Source organism: Cetorhinus maximus, chromosome 1, assembly GCF_964194155.1.
Source record: "Cetorhinus maximus chromosome 1, sCetMax3.hap1.1, whole genome shotgun sequence".
NCBI classification, from domain to species: Eukaryota; Metazoa; Chordata; class Chondrichthyes; order Lamniformes; family Cetorhinidae; genus Cetorhinus; species Cetorhinus maximus.
Window position 1 is genome coordinate 211122271 of NC_135879.1, and position 21974 is coordinate 211144244.

General features: G+C 46.0%; 1 protein-coding gene across 1 annotated transcript in view; it reads left to right on the plus strand.

Annotated features, from left to right (window-relative positions):
- The window catches only part of myo5b (myosin VB), a 348657-nt gene that overhangs the window by 276745 nt on the left and 49938 nt on the right, over positions 1–21974 (plus strand). The window contains exons 23-25 of the mRNA XM_078552494.1: positions 11676–11769; positions 19588–19736; positions 21743–21862. Coding sequence (XP_078408620.1) covers positions 11676–11769; positions 19588–19736; positions 21743–21862 — 363 coding nt within the window. The remainder of the gene's footprint in view (positions 1–11675; positions 11770–19587; positions 19737–21742; positions 21863–21974) is intronic.

The following is a 21974-nucleotide window of genomic DNA, read 5'->3' on the forward strand; positions in this document are numbered from 1 at the left end:
ATGGTGTCCTGCTTCCTGAGTGTTGTTGGAACTGCACTCATCCAGGCAAGTGGGGAGTATTCCATCACACTCCTGACTTGTGCCTTGTAGATGGTGGACAGGCTTTGGGGAGTCAGGATGTGAATTACTCACCGCAGATTAGCCACATTATATGGCTATTGCAGTTCAGTTTCTGGTCAATGGTAACCTCAGGATGTTGATCTTCAAAAAAAAAACATCATCAAGTTTGGCAGACATGCCGTACCCTTTACAAATCTATGCTGGCTCTCTCTGATTAGCTGAAAATATTGAAAGTATTCAGTCACTCTCTTCCTAATTATATGTTCTAGTAATTTCCTAGGTTAATAGGTTATAGGTTAATTAGCTTATAATTCTATAGTTTCCTCCTCTCGCGTTTCTTAAGTAGCACAGGGTGGCTTGTGCAATTTTCCAGTCAAAAGGAATGGTTCCCAAATCGAGAGAACTTTAGGAGATTTTAGTTAGGACACCTTCAAGGGTCTCACCTACTTCCATTAAAACTCTGAGATGGAAACCACCTGGCCCTGGCATTTGTTACTCTTTAGTGCCATTATTGTTTATTACTATTTTATTTATATTAATTTTGGAGAGATCCTATTCTGATCCAATATTGATTTCCTTGGGATATCTGGCATGATGACCCCTTCCTCTGCTGTACATCCTGAAGCAACCCTTATTTGGGATTAACTCAGGGCCATTACATCCTTGAGGAGATCATAGAGCTATACCAGGGCTAGGGTTACATAGGAAGCCAGTAAAACTTGGTGAGTTCAGGGATGATGATGTTGTGGACCTTAGCCGAGTTGAGGGCATGGGCAGGAACATTCTGGATGAGTTATGTTTTATCAGTGGAAGAATGGGAGGTGGAAGGAAGAAATTGAAATCCAGCCATGATATGATAAAAGCAATGGATTAGGATATTAAAGACGGAGGGGAGAGTTATTAGTGCTGGTAACCAATTAGTTGTGATAGAGAAAGCAATGTTTGGGAGAAAGCATTATACCAAGAAAAGCCTTTGGTGGTAGTTGAGAGTATGTGAAGCCAAGCATGGAGCCAGACAGGTGTTGGCAACAGAGAAAGAGAATGCTTATCTTTGCTGAAAATAAACTAGAGAATGTTTCAGCTCATCATAGAAACATAGAAAATAGGAGCAGGGGTACGCCATTCGGCCCTTCGAACCTGCTCCATCATTCATTATGATCATGGCTGATCATCCAACTCAATAACCTGCTCCCGCTTTCTCCCCATATAATTTGATCGCTTTCACCCCAAGAGCTATTTCTGACTCCTTCTTGAAAACATACAATGTTTTGGCCTCAACTACTTTCTGTGGTAGCAAATTCCACAGACTCACCACTCTCTGGGTGAAGAAATTTCTCCTCATCTCAGTCCTAAATGGTCCACCCTGTATCCTCAGACTGTGATCCTTGGTTCTGGACTCCCCCACCATCGGGAACATCCTTCCTGCATCCACCCTGTCTAGTCCTGTTAGAATTTGATAGGTTTCTATGAGATCCCCCCTCATTCTTCTGAACTCCAGTGAACATGATCCTAACCGACTCAATCTCTCCTCTTATGTCAGTCCCGCCATCCCAGCAATCAGTCTGGTAAACCTTCACTGCACTCCCTCTATAGCAAGAACCTCCTTCCTCAGATAAGGAGACCAAAACTGTACACAATATTCCAGGTGTGGTCTCACCAAGGCCCTGTATAATTGCAGCAAGACATCCCTGTTCCTGTACTCGAATCCTCGCGCTATGAAGGCCAACATACCATTTGCCTTCTTTACCGCCTGCTGCACCTGCTTGCTTACCTTCAGCAACTGGTGTACGAGGACACCCAGGTCTCGTTGCACATTCCCCTCTCTCAATTTATAGCCATTCAGATAATAATCTGCCTTCCTGTTTTTGCTACCAAAATGGATAACCTCACATTTATCCACATTATACTACATCTGCCATGTATTTGCCCACTCACTCAGCTTGTCCAAATCACACTGAAATTTCTTAATAATAGACAACAGCAATGGGGAGAAGAAGGCAAGCTGGCTGGAATGAATCTGTGCTTCCGAGAATAGCATTTGAGTAATGAAGAGGAATCGGTGAAGAACCCTGGGTTCACCAAGAATGATTGTTTGGGCAAAGGATGAGAAACCATTTGTGATGGCTTAATGTTTCTGATGCAGAAGGTAGGAGAGGAACCAGGAAAGAGCAATCCCACAAATGTGGAATGCAGAGGAGAAATGTTCAGAGGATCAAATGGTAGTCAGTATTACAGGCGGTCAAAAAAATTCAGCAGTCTGAAAGAGGGCAGTGAGCCTTGCTTGCAGTCACATTACGTTTCTTTGATCAATGTGATATAGATGAGATGGAATCCTGATTGCAGTGCTTGGAACAGAAAGTAGTAACTGTTGAAATTATGTTCGCAGGGCAGACAGACCCTTTTATATATCATATGAAAAGCAGCACCTGTGACAGTACAGCATTCCCTTGGTACAGCCCTAAAATATCAGAACCAATCTTGATCTCTTGGCTTTATGGCTTAAGTATGGAGGAGTGAGAATGTGTCAGGCTGTGAGGTTAGAGATTGGGGTAGTGTAAAATTCTGTAACTGCTGATGGTACACAGTGTTTGGCGGACGCCCAGTTTTGGGCTCCTGGATCTGTTCTCCTTTACAGAAGATACACAATACAGGGTGTTCTTACTGTGAAGCAGGCTTTCAGCTGAGTGACAATGAGCAATTGTGTCAGAGACTATCATGACCTTGTTCTCATCCAACATGCACACATATCCATTTTCCAACTTGGATAGAGATCAGGAGAACAAACCCAATATGTTTTTTTTTCCTTCCCTTTCACTGTCTTGCTGAGGCTAGTTAAGTCAGCACTGCTGCAGTGAGTCATTCAGTTGCACACAGGGTAATTTGTTTTCTAACTGAACCATTAAGCAAGTATGCTTGATGCTTTATTCAAATCAGAATAACAGATTTTTAACACTAAGATAAAAGCAAAATACTGCGGATGCTGGAAATCTAGAACAAAAACAAAAATACCTGGAAAAACTCAGCAGGTCTGACAGCATCTGAGGAGAGGGATACAGTTGACGTTTCGAGTCCGTATGACCCTTCATCAGAACGAAGACATATAGAAATGAGGTGAAATATAAGCTGGTAGAAGGGGGTGGGACAGGAGAGCTCAATAGGGGACCATGATAGGTGGGGGCCAAGAAGAGACTGCCAAAGATGTCATAGACAAAAGGGTGTTGACAGTGGTGATATTATCTAAAGGATGTGCTAATGGGGACATTAAGGGAAGCAGGCTAGTGGCAGATGGCCCTCGTGGGGGTGGGGGGAAGGGATCGAAATGGGCTAAAAGGTGGAGATGAAACAATAGATCGAAATAAATTTAAAAATAGGAGGGAAAAGAAAAAAATATAGTTGTAAAAAAATTATAAATTATTGGAAAAAGGGGGATCGGAACGGGGGTGGGGATGGGGGAGAGAGTTCATGATCTGAAATTGTTGAACTCAATATTAAGTCCAGAAGACTGTAAAGTGCCTAGTCGGAAGATGAGGTGCTGTTCCTCCAGTTTGCGTTGAGCTTCACTGGAACATTGCAGCAGGCCAAGGACGGACATGTGGACATGAGAGCAGGGTGGTGTTTTGAAATGGCAAGTGACAGGGAGATCTTGGTCATGCTTGCAGACAGACCGAGGGTGTTCAACAAAGCAGTCACCCAGTCTGCGTTTGGTCTCTCCAATGTAGAGGAGACCAAGTTGGGAGCAGCAAATGCAGTAGACTAAATTGAGGGAAGTGCAAGTGAAGCGCTACTTCACTTGGAAGGAATGTTTAGGCCTTGGACGGTGAGGAGGGGGGATGTAAAGGGGCAGGTGTTGCACCTTCTGCGGTAGCATGGGAAAGTGCTGTGGGAGGGGGTTGAGGTGTAGGGGGTGATGGAGAAGTAGACCAGGGTGTTCCGGAGGGAAAGATCCCTGCAGAAAGCCGCCGGGGGGGTGAAGGGAAGATGTGTTTGGTAGTGGCATCATGCTGGAGTTGGCGGAAATGGCGGAGGATGATCCTTTGAACGCGGAGGCTGGTGGGGTGATAGTGAGGACAAGGGGGACCCTATCATGGTTCTGGGAGGGAGAGGAAGGTGTGAGGGTGGATGCGCGGGAGATGGGCCGGACACGCTTGAGGGCCCTGTCAACCACCGTGGGTGGAAAACCTCGGTTAAGGAAGAAGGAAGACATGTCAGAGGAACTGTTTTGGAAAGTAGCATCATCAGAACAGATGCGACGGAGGCGAAGGAACTGAGAGAATGGGATGGAGTCTTTACAGGAAGCGGGGTGTGAGGAGCTGTAGTCGAGGTAGCTGTCGGAGTCGGTGGGCTTGTAATGAATATTGGTGGACAGTCTATCACCAGAAATTGAGACAGAGAGGTCAAGGAAAGGAAGGGAAGTATCAGTGATGGTCCACGTGAAAATGATGGAGGGGTGGAAATTGGAAGCAAAATTAATAAATTTTTCCAGATCCAGACGAGAGCATGAAGCAGCACCAAAGCAATCATCAATGTACCGGAGAAAGAGTTGTGGGAGGGGGCCGGAGTAGGACTGGAACAAGGGATGTTCCACATACCCCATAAAGAGACAGGCATAACTGGGGCCCATGCGGGTACCCATAGCCACACCTTTTCCTCCAAATAAAAGGTCCCCATTGTCCCCACGTATCACCCCACCAGCTTCCGTGTTCAAAGGATTATCCTCTGCCATTTCTGCCAACTCCAGCATGATGCCACTACCAAACACATCTTCCCTTCACCCCCCCCCCCCCCCTCCCCCCCCAGCGGCTTTCTGCAGGGATCGTTCCCTCCGGGACACCCTGGTCCACTCCTCCATCAACCCCTACACCTCAACCCCCTCCCACGGCACCTTCCCATGCAACCACAGAAGGGGCCACACCTGCCCCTTTACTTCCCCCCTCCTCACCGTCCAAGGGCCCAAACACTCCTTTCAAATGAAGCAGCGCTTCACTTGCACTTCCCTCAATTTAGTCTACTGCATTTGCTGCTCCCAACTTGGTCTCCTCTACATTGGAGAGACCAAACACAGACTGGGTGACCGCATTGCGGAACACCTTCGGTCTGTCTGCAAGCATGACCCAGACCTCCCTGTCACTTGCCATTTCAACACACCACCCTGCTCTCATGTCCACATGTCCGTCCTTGGCCTGCTGCAATGTTCCAGTGAAGCTCAACGCAAATTGGAGGAACAGCACCTCATCTTCCGACTAGGCACTTTACAGTCTTCTGGACTTAATATTGAGTTCAACAATTTCAGATCATGAACTCTCTCCTCCATCCCCACCTCCTTTCCGATCCCCCTTTTTCCAATAATTTATAATTTTTTTCAACTATATTTTTTTCTTTTCCCTCCTATTTTTAAAATTATTTCAATCTATTGTTTCATCTCCACCTTTTAGCCCATTTCAATCCCTTCCCCCACCCCACCCGCACGAGGGCCATCTGCCACTAGCTTGCTTTCCTTAATGTCCCCATTAGCATATCCTTTAGATAATATCACCACCGTCAACCCTTTGTCCTTTTGTCTATGACATCTTTGGCAGTCTCTTCTTGGCCTCCACCTATCATGGCCCCCTATTGAGCTCTCCTGTCCCACCCCCTTCTACCAGCTTATATTTCATCTCATTTTTATATGTCTTCGTTCTGATGAAGGGTCATACGGACTCGAAACGTCAACTGTATCCCTCTCCGCAGATGCTGTCAGACCTGCTGAGTTTTTCCAGGTATTTTTGTTTTTGTAACAGATTTTTAAGTTGCGTTGTTGAGGAGTTTTGTGCTTGTCAAAGTGAAGAATGTCAACACTACAAAGTGGAACTTTGACACAAATTTGCGCACGATGTCAGCCTTAAGCATTCCCAAGCTATAGTATAGATTCAGATTCAGCACAAATTTAGAGGTGTGTCCTCTATTATACGAGTGTCACTGGCACACAGCAATCCTTTTGTGTTTTTATTTATTTTTCGTTGCTGCAGGTTATTTTTCAGCTTTGTCAATGAGATAGTTAGTTCCTCCTGTGGCCATTTTTGAGTGTCTGAAACTGAAATATTGCGGCAAAAACGTATCGATCTTTCCACATCTGGATTTCAATTTGTTAGAGAACAGGCCTTTGGAAGTCAATCTTGGTCCAACTTCCAAGGACAGCAGTGCCAGGGTGAATGAAGTTTGTGTGAAAGCATTTTTTATTATTTTCCCAAGGGGTAGAAAAATAGAAATTCCATAGTATTTATTACCCCCAGTTTTGGACTCCTCGAGTGGAAACAACTTATGTCTACCCTATCAAACATTCATAACTTTAAAGACCTCAATCAGGTCCACCTCTCTTCTCTTTTCTAGCGAAAGGAGCCTCTGCATATTCAGCCCTTCTGACTCTATTTTTCCCTTCTTTAACCTGAGGGGGCGTGGTTCCTTCACCATTTCTCCAGCTGAAGTCAGCTAATTCATTAGAATTTAGGATTTTCTTTCCAGGGTGATCAAGTTTATTAGCCATCCCTAGTTGTACTTGGAAAGTGGTAATGGACCTTTTTGTTGAGTATCAATTATTTGTACAACTGACTGGCTTTATAGGCCAATCGCAAGGTATTCAGATTCAACCACATAGAGTAGACTAGAGCCACACACACACACTAGAGCATTTTCCCTTCGGCGAGTGGAGGGCAGGGCCTGCTCGCCGACGCGTAAAATGAAACGTGGTGACGTTGGGCGTGCGTCCCGACGTCACTGCATGTCATTTAGATTTTTAGTTCGGCGGGCACGCAGCCTTTAAGGCCTTTAAAAATTAATTAACTCAATGAATGGACCTGCCCATCCAGCCTTAAGGTTGGCGGGCAGGCAAAGAGCCCAGGCGGCCTTCAGAAAAAGCATGAAACCTCATCCATAGGCGGGATGAGGTTTCATGAGGGATTTAAAATGCATATAAAATGTTTAATTGTCATATGAGAGGACATGTCAGGAATATTATTTTCTCTCTTTAACAAAGTTTTCAAGCTTGAGCCGAGCTCCCTGAGGCAGCACTTTGCCTCAGGGAGATTTGTGCACTCTTTTACACGCTTGGGGGCACCAATTGGAAATCCGCCCTCCCATGCCCGCTCCCGCACAACCCCCCCGACGGGGGGGGAAATACTGCCCACAGACTACATGAGTAAGACTAAATGGGTAGAGCCGGCAGGTTCCTTTAAGCAGAGAAACTTGGTAAGACTGTTGGGTTTTTACAGCAATCAGTCTGCTTTCATGTTCAAATTTTTCTGTGCCAGATTTATTGAATTCATTGTTACAGCTTGCCAAGCTGGAGTTTAACCTTTCAACCTTTGGTCCAGTCCAATAACCACTACAATACCAAAGCCTGTAATTAGGACCTTCCACACTCATAAGACTCAGTATCATACAACACTGCCTCTATGAACATACATTAGAGGAACTAAATTAAACAGGTTAACAAATGCAGATGATGCTTGTTCCAAGATGCTTATGTCCACATCTTGAGATGCCAAGTTACTGACCTCAACTAAGAAACCCAAATTATGAACTTTCCTTTACCTCGTAGGTAGGAGGCTGCCTTCATGATGTGCAAAGACACCTGAAGCCAAATTTTCTTAATGCCAATCAATCAGTAATGTGATCGTCCATATAAAGCAATAACTTTACCCATTAATTTTGCACACCATGAAGAATGAGCTCTGTGACTCCTCAATCAGACTGCAGTCAATTATGTTGATGCCAACCTTGCAATATTTTGTTGAAGACTTTTGCAACAATGATCATTACCAAGCCAAAGGCAATTACTATGGCTGCTTCAGAGACTATTGCAACGTTTTATTGCTGAATGCTTAACAAAGTGAAGAGAGGCAATTTTCTCTCAAGTGTTCGGAGCTTTCTGTTTCTCCAAATTAGTGTCAGAGTGAAAAATCTCTACAATAACAGTAAAAAGAAAAATTCTAAGGGGAGGACCCACCATCTGTGGTTAACTAAAGAAGTTAGGGAAAGCATCAAACTTAAGGAAAAAGCATATAACTCTGCAATGATGAGTGGCAGGACAGATGATTGGACAGAATATAAAGAACGGCAGAGAATGACTAAAAGGTTAATCAGGAGGAAGAAAAGAGTATGAGAGGAAGCTAGCTAGAAATATAAAAATGGATAGCAAGAGTTTCTACAGGTATTTAAAAAGGATAAGAGTAAGTAAAATGAGTGTTGGTCCTCTTGAGAATGACAGTTAATAGTAGATAATAAGGAAATGGGAGAAGAAATGAACAAATATTTTGCTTCTGTGTTCACTATAGAGGATACAAAAAACATCCCAGTAATAGCTGCAAATCAGGAGGTGAAAGGGAAAGAGGAATTAGGTGAAATTGAAATCACTCGGAAAATGGTACTGAGCAAATGGAGCTGCGGGCTGACAAGTCTCTGGGTCCTGATGGACTGCATCCTAAGGTCTCAAAAGAGGTGGCTAAGGAGATAGTTGATGCGCTGGTGTTAATTTTCCAAAATTCACTAGATTCTGGAAAGGTTCCATCAGACTGGAAAGTAGCAAATATAACCCCTCTATTCAAGAAGGGAGGGAGGCAGAAAACAGGGAACTATAGGCCAGTTAGCTTGACGCCTGTCATGGGGAAGTTGTTAGAATCGATCATGAAGGAGGTTATAGCTGGGCATTTAGAAGAGCTCAAGGCAAACAGAAAGAGTCAGCATGGTTTTGTGAAAGGAAAATCATGTTCAACCAATTTACTGGAATTTTTTGAAGGAGCAACATGCTCAGTGGATAAAGGGGAGCCTGTAGACGTACTATACTTGGATTTCCAGAAGGCATTTGATAAGGTGCCACATCAAAGGTTATTACGGAAAATAAAAGCGCATGGTGTTGGGGCTAACATATTAGCCTGGATAGAAGATTGGCTGGCTGGCAGAAAGCTGAGAGTATGCATAAATGGGTCTTTTTCGGATTGGCAAGATGTGGCAGGAGTGGAGTCCCACAGGGGTCTGTGCTGGGGCCTCAACTTTTTACGATTTACATCAATGATTTAGATGAGGGGAGTGAAGACATGGTAGCTAAATTTGCAGATGACACGAAGATAAATAGGAAAGTATATTGTGAAGAGGACATGAGGAAGTTGCAGATGGAAATAGCTAGGTTGAGTGAGTGGGCAACGATCTGGAAAATAGAGTTTAATGTGAGTAAATGTGAAGTTGTTCACTTTGGCAGGAAGAACAAAAAATCAGAATATTACTTAAATGGAGAATGGCTGCATAATTCTGAGGTGCAGCGGGATCTAGGTGTTCTAGTACATGAGTCACAAAAAGTTAGTATGCAGGTACAGTAAGTAATTAAGAAGTCTAATGGAATACTATCCTTTATTATGAGAGGGATTGAACATAAAGGTAAGGATGTTATGCTTCAGTCATGCCGGGTATTGGTGAGACCACACCTCGAATACTGTGTGCAGTTTTGGTCTCCTTATTTAAAGAAGGATGTAAATGCATTGGAGACAGTTCAAAGGAGGTCTACTAGATTGATACCTGGAATGAGTAGGTTGAACAGACAGGGCTTGTTTCCACTAAAGTTTAGAAGAGTGAGGGGTGATTTGATTGAAGTATATAAGAACCAGAAACGCCTTGACAAGGTGGACGTCAAAAGGATGTTTTCTCTTGTGGGTGAGTCCAGAACTAGGGGGCACTGTTTTAAAATTAGGGGTCACCCTTTTAGGACAGAGATGAGGAGAAAATTTTTCTCTCAGAGGGCTGTGCAACTTTGGAACTCTCTGCCTCAGAAGGTGGCGGAGGCGGGATCATTGAATATTTTTGAGGCAGAGGGAGATAGATTCTTGTTAGGCAAGGGAATCAAAGGTTAGTGGGGTTAGATGGAAATGTGGAAATCGAAACACAGGAAGATCAGCCATGATCTTATCGATTGGTGGAGCAGGCTCGAGGGGCCGAATGGTCTACTCCTGCTCCTATTTCTTATGTTCTTAAAAGTATGTTTAGAAATTGAAACTCTGAATCGCTTCTGATGGAATTGCACTGGATAAATCAGACACAATTTCTTCTGAAACAAAAACAGAAAATGCTGGAAAACCTCAGCAGGTCTAACAGCATAGCATCTGTGGCGAGAAAAACAGAGTTAGCATTTCAAGTCCGTATGACTCTTCTTCTGAATTGCGGTAAAAAGCTCCTGTGTAACCCTTATATAAAAAAAAAATGGCACTTTTTAAGAACAAGAAAATGCCATTGGTGTCATCCATTTTTATTTATCTAACTTCATCTAACCACCTTCTCAGCTCAATCCCTTCTCTATTCCAAAATCATCTCTGATGTGTGAGCTCATTTAAAGGCTGGAATGATCCAGCCCTCCTGCGGTGGGTTCCCCTGCGGCAGGGCCGGTGAACCATTGAAATCTCCGTTCACATCAGCGGGACCGGAAGATCCTGCTGGCGTGAGGGGCTGGGAAATTCTGGCCAATGGCCTTCAGAGATAACCTAATCATTGTACTCTCTCATTTTAATTTTATGTTTCTCCCAAATGTTAAGACCTATGCTACAATTTCTATTTGTGGGGAAAGTCCAGAACTAAAGGCCAAAAATAGGTGCTAATAAATCCAATAATAGAAACATAGAAACTAGGAGCAGGAGTAGGCCATTCGGCCCTTCGAGCCTGCTCCGCCATTCAGTATGATCATGGCTGATCATCCAACTCAATAGCCTGCTCCTGTTTTCTCCCCGTACCCTTTGATCCCTTTTGCCCCAAGAGCCATATCTAACTCCTTCTTGAAAACATACAATGTTTTGGTCTCAACTACTTTCTGCGGTAATGAATTCCACAGGCTCACCACTCTCTGGGTGAAGAAATTTCTCCTCGTCTCAGTCCTAAATGGTCTACCCCATATCCTCAGGCTGTGACCCCTGGTTCTGGACTGCCCCACCATTGGGAACATCCTTCCTGCATCTACCCTGTCCAGTCCTGTTAGAATTTTATAGGTTTCTGTGAGATCCCCCCTCATTCTTCTGAACTCCAGCGAATATAATCCTAATCGACTCAATCCCTCCTCATATGTCAGTCCCGCCATCCCAATGAATTCAGGAGAAACTTCTTTACTTAGAGCGTTGTGAATGTGGAACTTGCTGCCACGTGGAGTGGTTGAGGCAAATAGCATAGATGTATTTAATGGTATTTAATTCGTAAATACATGAGGAAGAAAGAAAGATCAAGTAGAGTGGGAAGAAGCTCATGTGGAGCATAGACAGGTTGGGACAAATGACCCGTTTCTGTGCTGCAAATTCTACGTAAGCAAAACTTGGCATCCTGATCACTGCTGGAAAGTGCATGTCTGAGTGCAGTGCCATTCCTAGTTTAATAATTTACTGATGCTGGTTGCCAAGGATGACACATGAGTCACAGGAGTATGGCAGACATCTTGGAAATATATCACAGTGCAAGACAACACTCTGTGACAATGAGAGATAATTGCGGTTGGGAAGAAAAACCTCCTACTCACTTTAGAAGTTTTAATATTTAATGTTCTTTTACCCAAAGGAAGTAGCATTTAAATCAGTAACTATGTGGTAAAGTGGTTGCTTTTGATTTTCTCTTGCTAGCGTGTGCTGGATCTGGAGAAGGAGAACACACTGCTGAAAGATGAGAAAGAGGAACTGAACCAGAGCATCAAGAATGAGTCCAAGGATCTAGCAGGTGAGATGAATTATTGTGATGGTGCCAAGTTTCTCTAGTTTTGCCTATGGCCCTCTAAAACACCTGTGATTTAGAGGCATAAGAATGAGATCTGACTGTGCATATGACATTCTCAAACATAAGAGGGACTGATCTGGATCCACTAATACTGCTGTGAGCTATCTTTTTGAAAATGTTAGGGATAGCTCTACCTTATGAAACATGTGAAATTGTATGATTTGTTCTTAAACACTGCCTTTCCATTCCTTAATGTTAGTATTCTCACCTTAACATGCCATGCATTAAGTAATCCTTTCTTAGTGCTATAAACAGTGAAAGGCTCATTGTTTTGCTCAATTGCAGGATTTTTTTCCACTGTATCATTGTGTCGTTTTTGTGTGTAACATACCCAAAATTCATGCCTGCTGAAACTCCCATTGAAAGGCAAACAGACTGGAGAGGCTGACTGGCCCACTCCTGTTTCTATGGGCTGAATTTTACACTGATCAGGCAGGCGTGCGCCTGACCCGATCGGGCGTAAAATCGGGCAAGATGGTGTCGGATGAGCGTCCTGATGTCATCCTGCTCTCGCGTGATATTTTGGTTGGCGGGCACACAAGGGTGTCGGAGCCACGCCCGCCATCAATTAAAGGCCTCTTGAGGCCAATAAAATGGCAATTTCACGTCGCCAATGTGATTTTGCACTTGTCGCACGGACAGGCGGGCAGCCGACATTTTGCAAAACCTCATCCATGGGCAGGATGAAAAGGGTCAGCAGCATTGCCAGTGTAAGTAGAGAGGAGTTTTGGAGATAGTTTGCTTCTGGTTACTTATTGGTACTTGGCAGCTTCATCTCAGTTCGGGGCTTCATTGTTAGCATTTCCAGGCTGCATGTGAGGACTCATTGGTGTCTCCAAGGACCCTGGAGAATTCAGACCGTGTGGACCCTTTCAGTTGTCAGACGGCCGCCTTTTACCCTGGTACTGGGGATTGTGGTCTCCGCTGGAGGCACCTCCTCTGAGGAGGAAGAGAGGGGCAGAAGGGAGAGGAGGCCAGGTGACCCTATGCAGCTTCCAGGGGAGTGACCCGTGGGAGGAGAGGTGCAGGCACAAGGGGCGCAGGGCCTTCAGGTAGTCCAAGGCGGAAGGAGCCACAGAAGATGCCACTATCCTGCTGCCAGGGTTTACAGGCAGCGATGCAGCTACCTCAACATGTCCGAGGTGCAATGCCAAAGGAGGCTCCGCCTTTCGAGGGAGAATGTGACCTCCATTTGTCATATGATTGGGCCTGAGATCACCTCCAACTGTGTGAGTGGACACCCCATGCCAGTGGCACTGAAGGTCACAATGGCCCTCAAATTTTATGCCTCCGGCTCTTTCCAGGGCTCAGTGGGGCATCTGTGTGGAGTGTCCCAATCAGTTGTCCACAGGTGTGTAAAGCTGGTGACAGAAGCTCTATTCAGGTTGGTCATGACATTTATTCATTTCTGTATAGACGAGGCCAGCCAGGTTGAGCGAACCAGAGGGTTTGCAGGGATTGTTGGGTTCCCCTGCATCCAGGGTGCAATTGACTGCACACACGTGGCCATCAAAGCGCCAGCGGGTCAGCCAGGTGCCTTTGTCAATAGGAAGGGATTCCACCCCATGAACATGCAGATAGTTTGTGACCACAAGACGCATATTCTTCAGGTCTGTGCAAGGTACCCTGGCAGCCCCCATGATGCTTACATCCTCAGACGCTCCCAGGTGCCGAGGCTCTTCAGTGCTCCAGCTCGGCTGGATGGATGGCTGCTGGGTGACAAGGGCTATCCATTTAAAAGGTGGCTTATGACGCCTCTCTGCCACCCAAGGACAAAGGCAGAGCACCATTATAATATGAGTCATGCCTCCACAAGGGCGGTGATAGAGAGGACCATAGGTCTTCTGAAGATGCACTTCCAATGCCTGGACCGTTCAGGGAGAGCACTACAATACCCCCCAGAGCAGGTGTCACTGATCATGGTTGCATGCTGCGCTCTCCACAATATGGCTCTGGCAAGGGGAGGATCCACTGGAGGCAGAGGATCTTTGGACAGCTCCACAGGCCACAGAGGATGAATCCAGTAGTGAGTCAGAAGAGGAGCACGGTGAGGAGAATGCTGAGGGCATGAAGGCAGAACTCTGTGACCTCCAGGGAGGCAGGGACACCAGGCTTGCCTTGATCCAACACTCCTTTAGCTAGGCTGCCAAAGATCCACTCCCACCTCATGCCAGGGCTGCCACCTCCATCCGGGATGTCCGAAATGCCCCTGTCATATGAACCCAAAGTCCATTCAGTGCCTGTGGAATAAAGTTCAGAGCCACTCACGTCCAGCATCACATACTGGCATACCCTGCACCAAAAAAAATAGGTGAAGCGTACTCAGGCCATCACAAGAAAAGCAAATTTAATGTTATTGTCACATTCAAATCATATTGACGTGACTACTGGTATTTGCAAGAAAGATATAATAATTTTCAAAATGTTATTGGAATTTATTATAGAGTAATAGTGGCTTCTGTGTCTGTGGGCCTGTGTGTGTGTATGTGTGTGGGACTTAATTGAATTAAAGACAGCTGGTCTGAAGGCTTTGATGTAAGAAGAGAAGCTAGGTTTGAAATGCTAAATAGGTAAACATGTGTGAATGTGAGATGTAAAGGGAACATTTGCATTTTTAAATAAACCAGACTAACTTGAATTCAAAAGAGGGGGTGAAGTGTTTCACCTAGCCAGAAGAAGGTAAGAAACAGTGGGCAGAATTTTGCCCTTGGTGGGCAGGCGGGCCCCACTGGCTTGGCGGTGGGCGGGCAGCAGAACTCCGCCGCCGAAATGGGGCTCACTGCCATTTTGAGTGGGTGGGCCAATTAAGGCCCGCCCAGCGGCCTGCCCGACAGGAAGTGCTATGCGCTTCCTGTGCGGGGTGGGGGGAGGGATTCCCCATCTGTCAAAGTGTGCTCTTTCACACATGCGCATGAAAGAGCGCACTGCTCCCTGAGACCAAGTGCTGTCTCAGGGAGATTACTGACAGGTAAAAAAAACTCCAAAAATAGAAAAATATTAAAATTATTAACATGTCCCCCTCATGTGACAATGTCACACGAGATGGGACATGTTAATAAGAAACACAAACTTTATGAAACTTTTAAAAAACGGACATGAAACCTCATCCCACCAGCGGATGAAGTTTCATGTATAATCAGGAGCCCGCTGGGGCTCCTGGCCTGCCTGCCAACCTTAAGGTTGGATGGGCAGGTCTTTAACAGACTTAATTATCCTGTCAATGGCCTTAATTGGCCATTGACAGGTCGGCGGGCGGACAGCTGATTTCGCTGTCCACCCGCCTTCCTGAAAATTTAAAGGGACCAGGATGACGTCGGGGGTTTCTCCTGATGTCATCCTGCGTCATTTTCCTGTTGGCGAGCGGGCCCCGCCCCCCAAATCGCCGACGGGAAAATCCTGGCCAGTGTGTTTATTTTTCCCAAAGATTACAGGTAAAATTAGTACTATGATAGACTTCTTTTATTAGAGAAGTAAAGTCCAAAGGAGAGAAGGCTGTGTGTAAGGACAGGCATTCTAACATCTAACACACGTGTGAAAAGTCTCCAGCTTCTAAGCCTCAAGCTGCTGTCTACAGGGAACCGAAGCTGAGAAAAACTCACTTTGCATTCGACAGTCCAGGGTGTGTGCTTCGCCTAGGTCTTTTAAAATCTATGTGTTTCACTGTTGCCTTAATGGAGGTGTAACTGGGAGATAGATTACTAAGGGGAGCTAGGAGTTATCATATAATTTGTAGATCTATGTATGTGCTTAAAAATTATTTCTTTTATTAATAAATGTTTAATTTACTTTTGCAAAAACCCTCTAAAACTCGATGGACTTATTACTACTGAATTCAAGGCACGCATCTCGAAATAAATAAACAAATTGCAAAACAGTTGTGGCAGTTGTTTCAAGTTTCCCTTTGAAGCAGCTCAGCATTTACCGATTTACCATTGGCTGTGCCATAACATGTTGATGTCCACACCAGTAGACATATAAACTAAACATAACTGAACAGAAGTCACCCGTGAACGCTTATGCTCATGGTGCCTTAAACTTACATTTACGAGTGCTGTGTCTTGGTGCCCCCCTCACCCCCACCCCCCCCCCCCCTCCCATCTTGCTGGCAGCGGCATTAGAGACAGCCTGCTGCTGACCCTGGTGTCTTGTTGGCCTTGATGACCTTGGTGGTCATCCTCTGGTCAGTGGAGCCTGTGCTGGCCCCACCTGAGAGGGAGCGGCTAGTGCCACGGCTGGCATCTCCTCATCATCGCAGCCTCATCTAATGTCACAGTTGGGTGGTGGAACTGCTGCCATCATCTGGAGTGCTCTGCGAGGAGCCCACAGAGACGACGGGCATGTTGTGTGCCAATGTCAGGTCGCTCTGGACCTCCCTGCTCGCCATTGATGGAGGGAGTGGGAGCTGCACTCATCCAGGCAAGTGGGAGTATTCCATCACACTCCTGACTTGTGCCTTGTGGATGGCAGAGAGGCTTTGGGGAGTCATGAGGTGAGATACTCATTGCACAATTCCTAGCCTCTGACCTGCTCTTGTAGCCACAGTATTTATATGACTAGTCCAGTTCAATTTCTGGTCAATGGTAACCCCCAGGATGTTGATAGTGGGAGATTCAGTGATGGTAATGCCATTGAACATCAAGGGGCGATGGTTGGATTCTCTTTTGTTCGAGATGGTCATTGCCTGGCACCTGTGTGGCGTGAATGTTACTTGCCACTTGTCAGCCCAAGCCTGGATATTGGACTTGCTGCACTTGGACTTGGACTGCTTCAGTATCTGAGGAGTCGTGAATGGTGCTGAACATTGTGGAATCATCAGTGAACATCCCCACTTCTGACCTTATGATGGAAGAAAGTTCACAGATGAAGCAGCTGAAGACGGTTGGCCGAGGACACTACCCTGAGGAACTCCTGCAGTGAAGTACTGGAGCTGAGATGGCTGATCTCCAATAACTACAACCATTTTCCTTTGTGCTAGGTATGGCTCTAAACAGCAGAGAGTTTTCCCCTGATTCCCATTGACTCCAGTTTTGTTAGGGCTCCTTGATGCCACACTCGGTCAAATGCTGCTTTGATGTCAAGGGCAGTCACTGTCACCGCACCTCAGGAGTTCAGCTCTTTTGTTCATGTTTGAACCAAGGCTGTAATGAGGTCAGGCGCTGTATGGCCCTGGCGGAACCTAAACTGGGAGTCAGTGAGCAGGTTATTGCTAAGCACGTGCCCCTTGATAGCACTGTTGATGACCCCTTCCATTACTTTACTGATGATGAAGAGTAGACTGATGGGCCAGTAATTGGCTGGGTTGGATTGTCCTGCTTTTTGTGTACAGAACATACCTGGGCAATTTTCCACATAGCCAGATAGATATCGGTGTTGTAGCTGTACTGATCCAGCTTGGCTAGGGGCATGGCAAGTTCTGCAGCACAAGTCTTCAGTACCTTTGCCGGAATATTGTCAGGGCCCATAGCCTTTACAGTATCCAGTGCCTTCAGCTGTTTCTTGATATCACGTGGAGTGGATCGAATTGGCTGAAGACTGGCATCTGTGAGGCTGGGGACCTCCGGAGGAGGCTGAATGGATCATCCAATTGACACTTCTGGCTGAAGATTGTAGCAAACGCTTCAGCCTTATATTTGCACTGATGTGCTGGGCTCCTCCATCATTGAGAATGGGGATATTTGTGGAGCCTCCTCCTCCAGTGAGTTGTTTAATTGTCCACCACCATTCACGACTGGATGTGGTAGGACTGCTGAGCTTAGATCTGATCCGTTGGTTGTGGGATTGCATAGCCCTGTGTATCACTTGTTGCTTATGCTGTTTGGCATGCAAGTAGTCCTGTGTTATAGCTTCACCATATTGACAACTCATTTTTAGGTATGCCTGGTGTTGCTCCTACCATGCCCTCCTGCACTCTTCATTGAACCAGGGTTGATTCCCTGGCTTGATGGTAATGGTAGAGTGGGGAGGCCATGAGATTACAGGTTATTTTTGAGTACAATTCTGCTGCTGCTGATGGCTTATACTCTCCGTGGACTCCTCTACAACAGAGACCATGGCACGCATACCCTCATGGATCTCTGCCAGATCCTCCTGCCCATACTACTGGATGTCCAGCAGCTGCCACCTAATGGACGACTCCAGAGGTTCATCACCTGCCTTTGACACAGCATCGTCCTGGTCTCCAGCAGTCCTCCTTCAGCCGGCGCGCTGGGCACTCTCTCCGTCCACCTGCACCTCAGGCAAGTGTGAAGTGCCCTCACCAATGTGCACTGACAGTGTAGCCGACAATCTAACGCCCACTAAGGTGCTGGTATCTATGCTGGTGCCTGGTTCAGAGAGTGGGTGTGATGAAGGTGTAGATGAAGCCCAGTAGTCCTCTGGCATCAGAGGTGGCCCTTCTAGGTCCAGAGAGCGAGTACATGCTGGCGATTCTAAGGGAGAACAAGGACATGTCATTAGTTAAAGTTATCACTCTGTCACTGTGCATGCCAGGTGAGACAATGGAGATCTGCATCATGGTGCCATCGTCTTTCAATGATCAACGGGGACTCCAGGTTTGGGGCTCCCATCAATTAAGAGACTACACTAGAATGGTTGCACAAGCCAAAACTCTCACCTCCATGCACTGTGCTTTTACCTTCATCGGACACCCCTGCCTCTCCATGACCGGTTGCACGTGGAGAGTGCCAGCACTCCAGCTCCAGGGTGTCCTGTTCGAACCTGGTCAGCAGCAGCAGGTTGGGTGGGCCTCTGTCTGTCCGTGACCTCTCCAATTGGTTATGGCTAGCCTTCTCCTGAAAGGATAGAGAAGCATTGATTAGTTCACTCTCCACCTGCAGCGCCTTTGCAGCCTGGCCGACCCAACCTGAGGAACACCTTGCAGGGCACATCCGAGTCGTGGCCCTCGGTCTGCAAGGCAATCAATCCAAGCTGCCAGGTCTCACCCCCTTGGCTAGCTCCAGCGTCATTGAACAGTTGGCACTCAGATGCTAACACCCCTGAGCTTCACGGGGGGATGGCCAGCCCTAAACACTTCACCACACTGACCCATGCCAACATGGTACTCATTCTTCCTGAGTGCAGCAGGTTTTTGCAGCAGGTCATTGAGCCTCTTGTGGCACTGCACACCTGTGCGCCGCACAACATCATGGCTGCTCAGCTAGGCTGCCACCTCCTCCCAGGCTTTTATCAGACATGGTGGCCTCCTCCTTCTGTCCCTTGGTACAAGGGTGTCCCTTCTAGCAGCCACCTCCTCCAGGAGGACTGAAAACTGGGGGGCCAAGTGCCCTCCCGCCTAGCATCTCCAGCCTCTGCCGAGGCCATAAGTACCATCTCCGCAATGCAGACTGTATGCTTCTTCACCGACAGCCTTCAAGGGGCTGCCTGTGCCATTTTTAAACTGGCCGCCAGGTCACCATTGGACCTGGCAGCCAATAGGCCCCCGCCCGGCCCTTCCCAGCCATTGGGAAGCCGCGTTTCACAGTGGGCGGGCTTTAATTGGCCAGCCAGTGTTAAATCGCAGTCATGGGCTAATCACGGCGGGGACCTGTTTCCTGGCTGCACCCGGGCTCACCAATCCCACCCACCCGACGAGCTGAAAATTCAGCCCTATGTTCCTAAATTATGTCAATTGAAGTTTTCCTTTTAAGGAAAAATAAGAATAAACACAGCAAACCAAATGTGCAGGGAACATGTGAATCTGATTAGCAACATTTTTTTCCACTTCAACCCATTGCCTATAACAGGATTGCATTGTATCTACAGAAAGATTTACACAGAAGACAGCAAAGGAAAATGAGCTGGCAAAGAAAGAACTGGATGAAGAACGCTCTCGTTATCAAAACCTCCTGAAAGAGTATTCCCGTCTGGAGCAGCGCTACGACAATCTGCGTGAGGAGATGACCTTAATTAAGGTGATTTTCTAAAGCCATACATGTTAATTAGGTTTTTTTTTTAAGCACAAATATATAGAGTGAAAATGCCCAACATTTGAGATTGAGCAGGACTTGCATATATTTCTGAACTCTGGTGCAATTTGTGACAGGAAATACCCAGAATTAGGGCCAATTTCCGCTTCTAAAGGTGCAACAGAGATGGTCATGGATAGGGTGCACAGATAGTGTCTCGGGTAGATATTGGAAACTCACAGACAGAGCAGATGAAAAGAGGGCATGAAAGTCATTTATGTCATTTCCCAGCTAACAAGGCTGCTAGAAACAATGTTCAATCTACCAAGAAAACTGTCATTTTCTGTTTAGAACACCTAGTGAAAATTGCATTTGGATCCCAATGATGTCAAAGGGAACCCAATATGCATGGGATTTAAAAGTTCACTGGCAGATCAGGTGAAAATGGGATGCGGCAGCTTCCGGCAATTCAGTGGCAGTTAAGTAACTGGTGATTTTAGCTGTCAATCCAGCAGGATTAAGATTGCCCCTATCACGTCTCAGGAAGAATGGGAGGAGGTCCTCTGCTCCCAGCGGATGCTATGCTCATGTGGGCTATGAGTCAGAGATAGGACGACAACAATGTAGGTCAGAGAATCGAACTTTATGTGAGTAAGGCTTCTTACTGAAAGCACAGGACCTTGGGATTACCTGATACCCAGAGTGGAGACATGCTAGGAGCAAATCATGACCAATCACAGTCCTGCAATTACCTCATGCCCAGAGTGGAGACATGATAGGAGCAAATCATGACCAATCACAGTCCTGCAAGAGTATTTTGCTCTGTTGTAGCTTATCGATAGGATAGAGTGATCTTGCATCTGGAGTGGATCCGAGGTACAGGGGCTACACTCGAACACAAATGAGTTTTGGATGCCCAGTGTAAATCCCTATGTTGCATGTTTTCAAAGCACCACTTATAATCTTCATCACCACTTGAATTGTGTCTCAGCAGCCAATCAAAGAGGGCTGTTGAGAGTTGTGTTTAAGGCCTACAAATTAAGCCAGTCATATCTTCCAGGTTGGTGGAAAAATAGGAATTCAGCCTACAACAATAGAAAAATAGTGTGAAAGGTAAATATAGTTACCCCTTCAGCTCATTTTCTCCCCTGAACCTGCTAACAAAGTGGGTTTTCGGCACTGACAGTCCAACAGTCATTCTTTCAAGTGACCATTCTTCTTATGTGATAAGTGATGTGAGTTTAGGGAGACTATCCTTGGAAAACATCACAGTTCTGGCCTCATGCTATATTCATGTGCCCTCAGGACTGGGAGGAAGAAACTATAGTCAATATCCTCCACCCTCGACCAGAGATACACAGATTAAATTTTTGAAATTAATTAAACATCCAGATTAGGAATTTAATATGGGATTCTCTGGTTTGTGTGGCTCAGTTTCACTTTGGAAAGTACCTTTATGTGGGTGACACAGTGGTGCAGTAGTTTAGCATTGCTGCCTCACAGCTCTAGGGACCCGGGTTTGATCCTGACCTTGGGTGTTGACTATGTCGAGTTTGTACATTCTCCCTGTGTCTGTGTGGGTTTCCGCTGGGTGCTCTGGTTTCCTCCCACCACCCAAAGATGTGCTGGTTAGGTAGATTGGCTATGGTAAATAGCCCCTTTTCGTGTGTGAGTGAGTGTGTGCCCTGTGATGGACTGGTGTCCCATCCTGGGTGTACTCCGCCTAGCACCCATTGCCTGATGAGATAGGCTCCGACTCCCCATGACCTTGAATTGGATGAACCAGTTCTGGAAAAGTGAGTGAGTGAAATATCTTTATCTACTGTGTCATTTGGGGAGCTCTCTGATATAAAACACTTCCCTAAGACATGGTCAGCTCAGGTAAGGATGTCAGCATTGTATGACATGGTGACACTATAACGCTGTGGAGTTCCGAAGGTTCTAAAAGTACTTTGTCAATTGATCTTTTCTTTCATTCCACTAATTCCCATTTATTTATGAAATTATTACAGCACACTCCAGGCCACCGGAGAAACCCCTCCAATCAAAGCAGTCTTGGATCAGATTCTAACTACCCTTCCATCTCTACATCTGAGGTTGGGGATACAGAGGATGCAGTACAGTTGGTGGAGGTGAGACTCAGGACAGATTTTGAATTCTGTAATTTAACAGCACAAATACACACAATTTAGCATGAAACAATGAAAAAAAGCACTAACAGTGCATCTAAAATAATCAGATGTG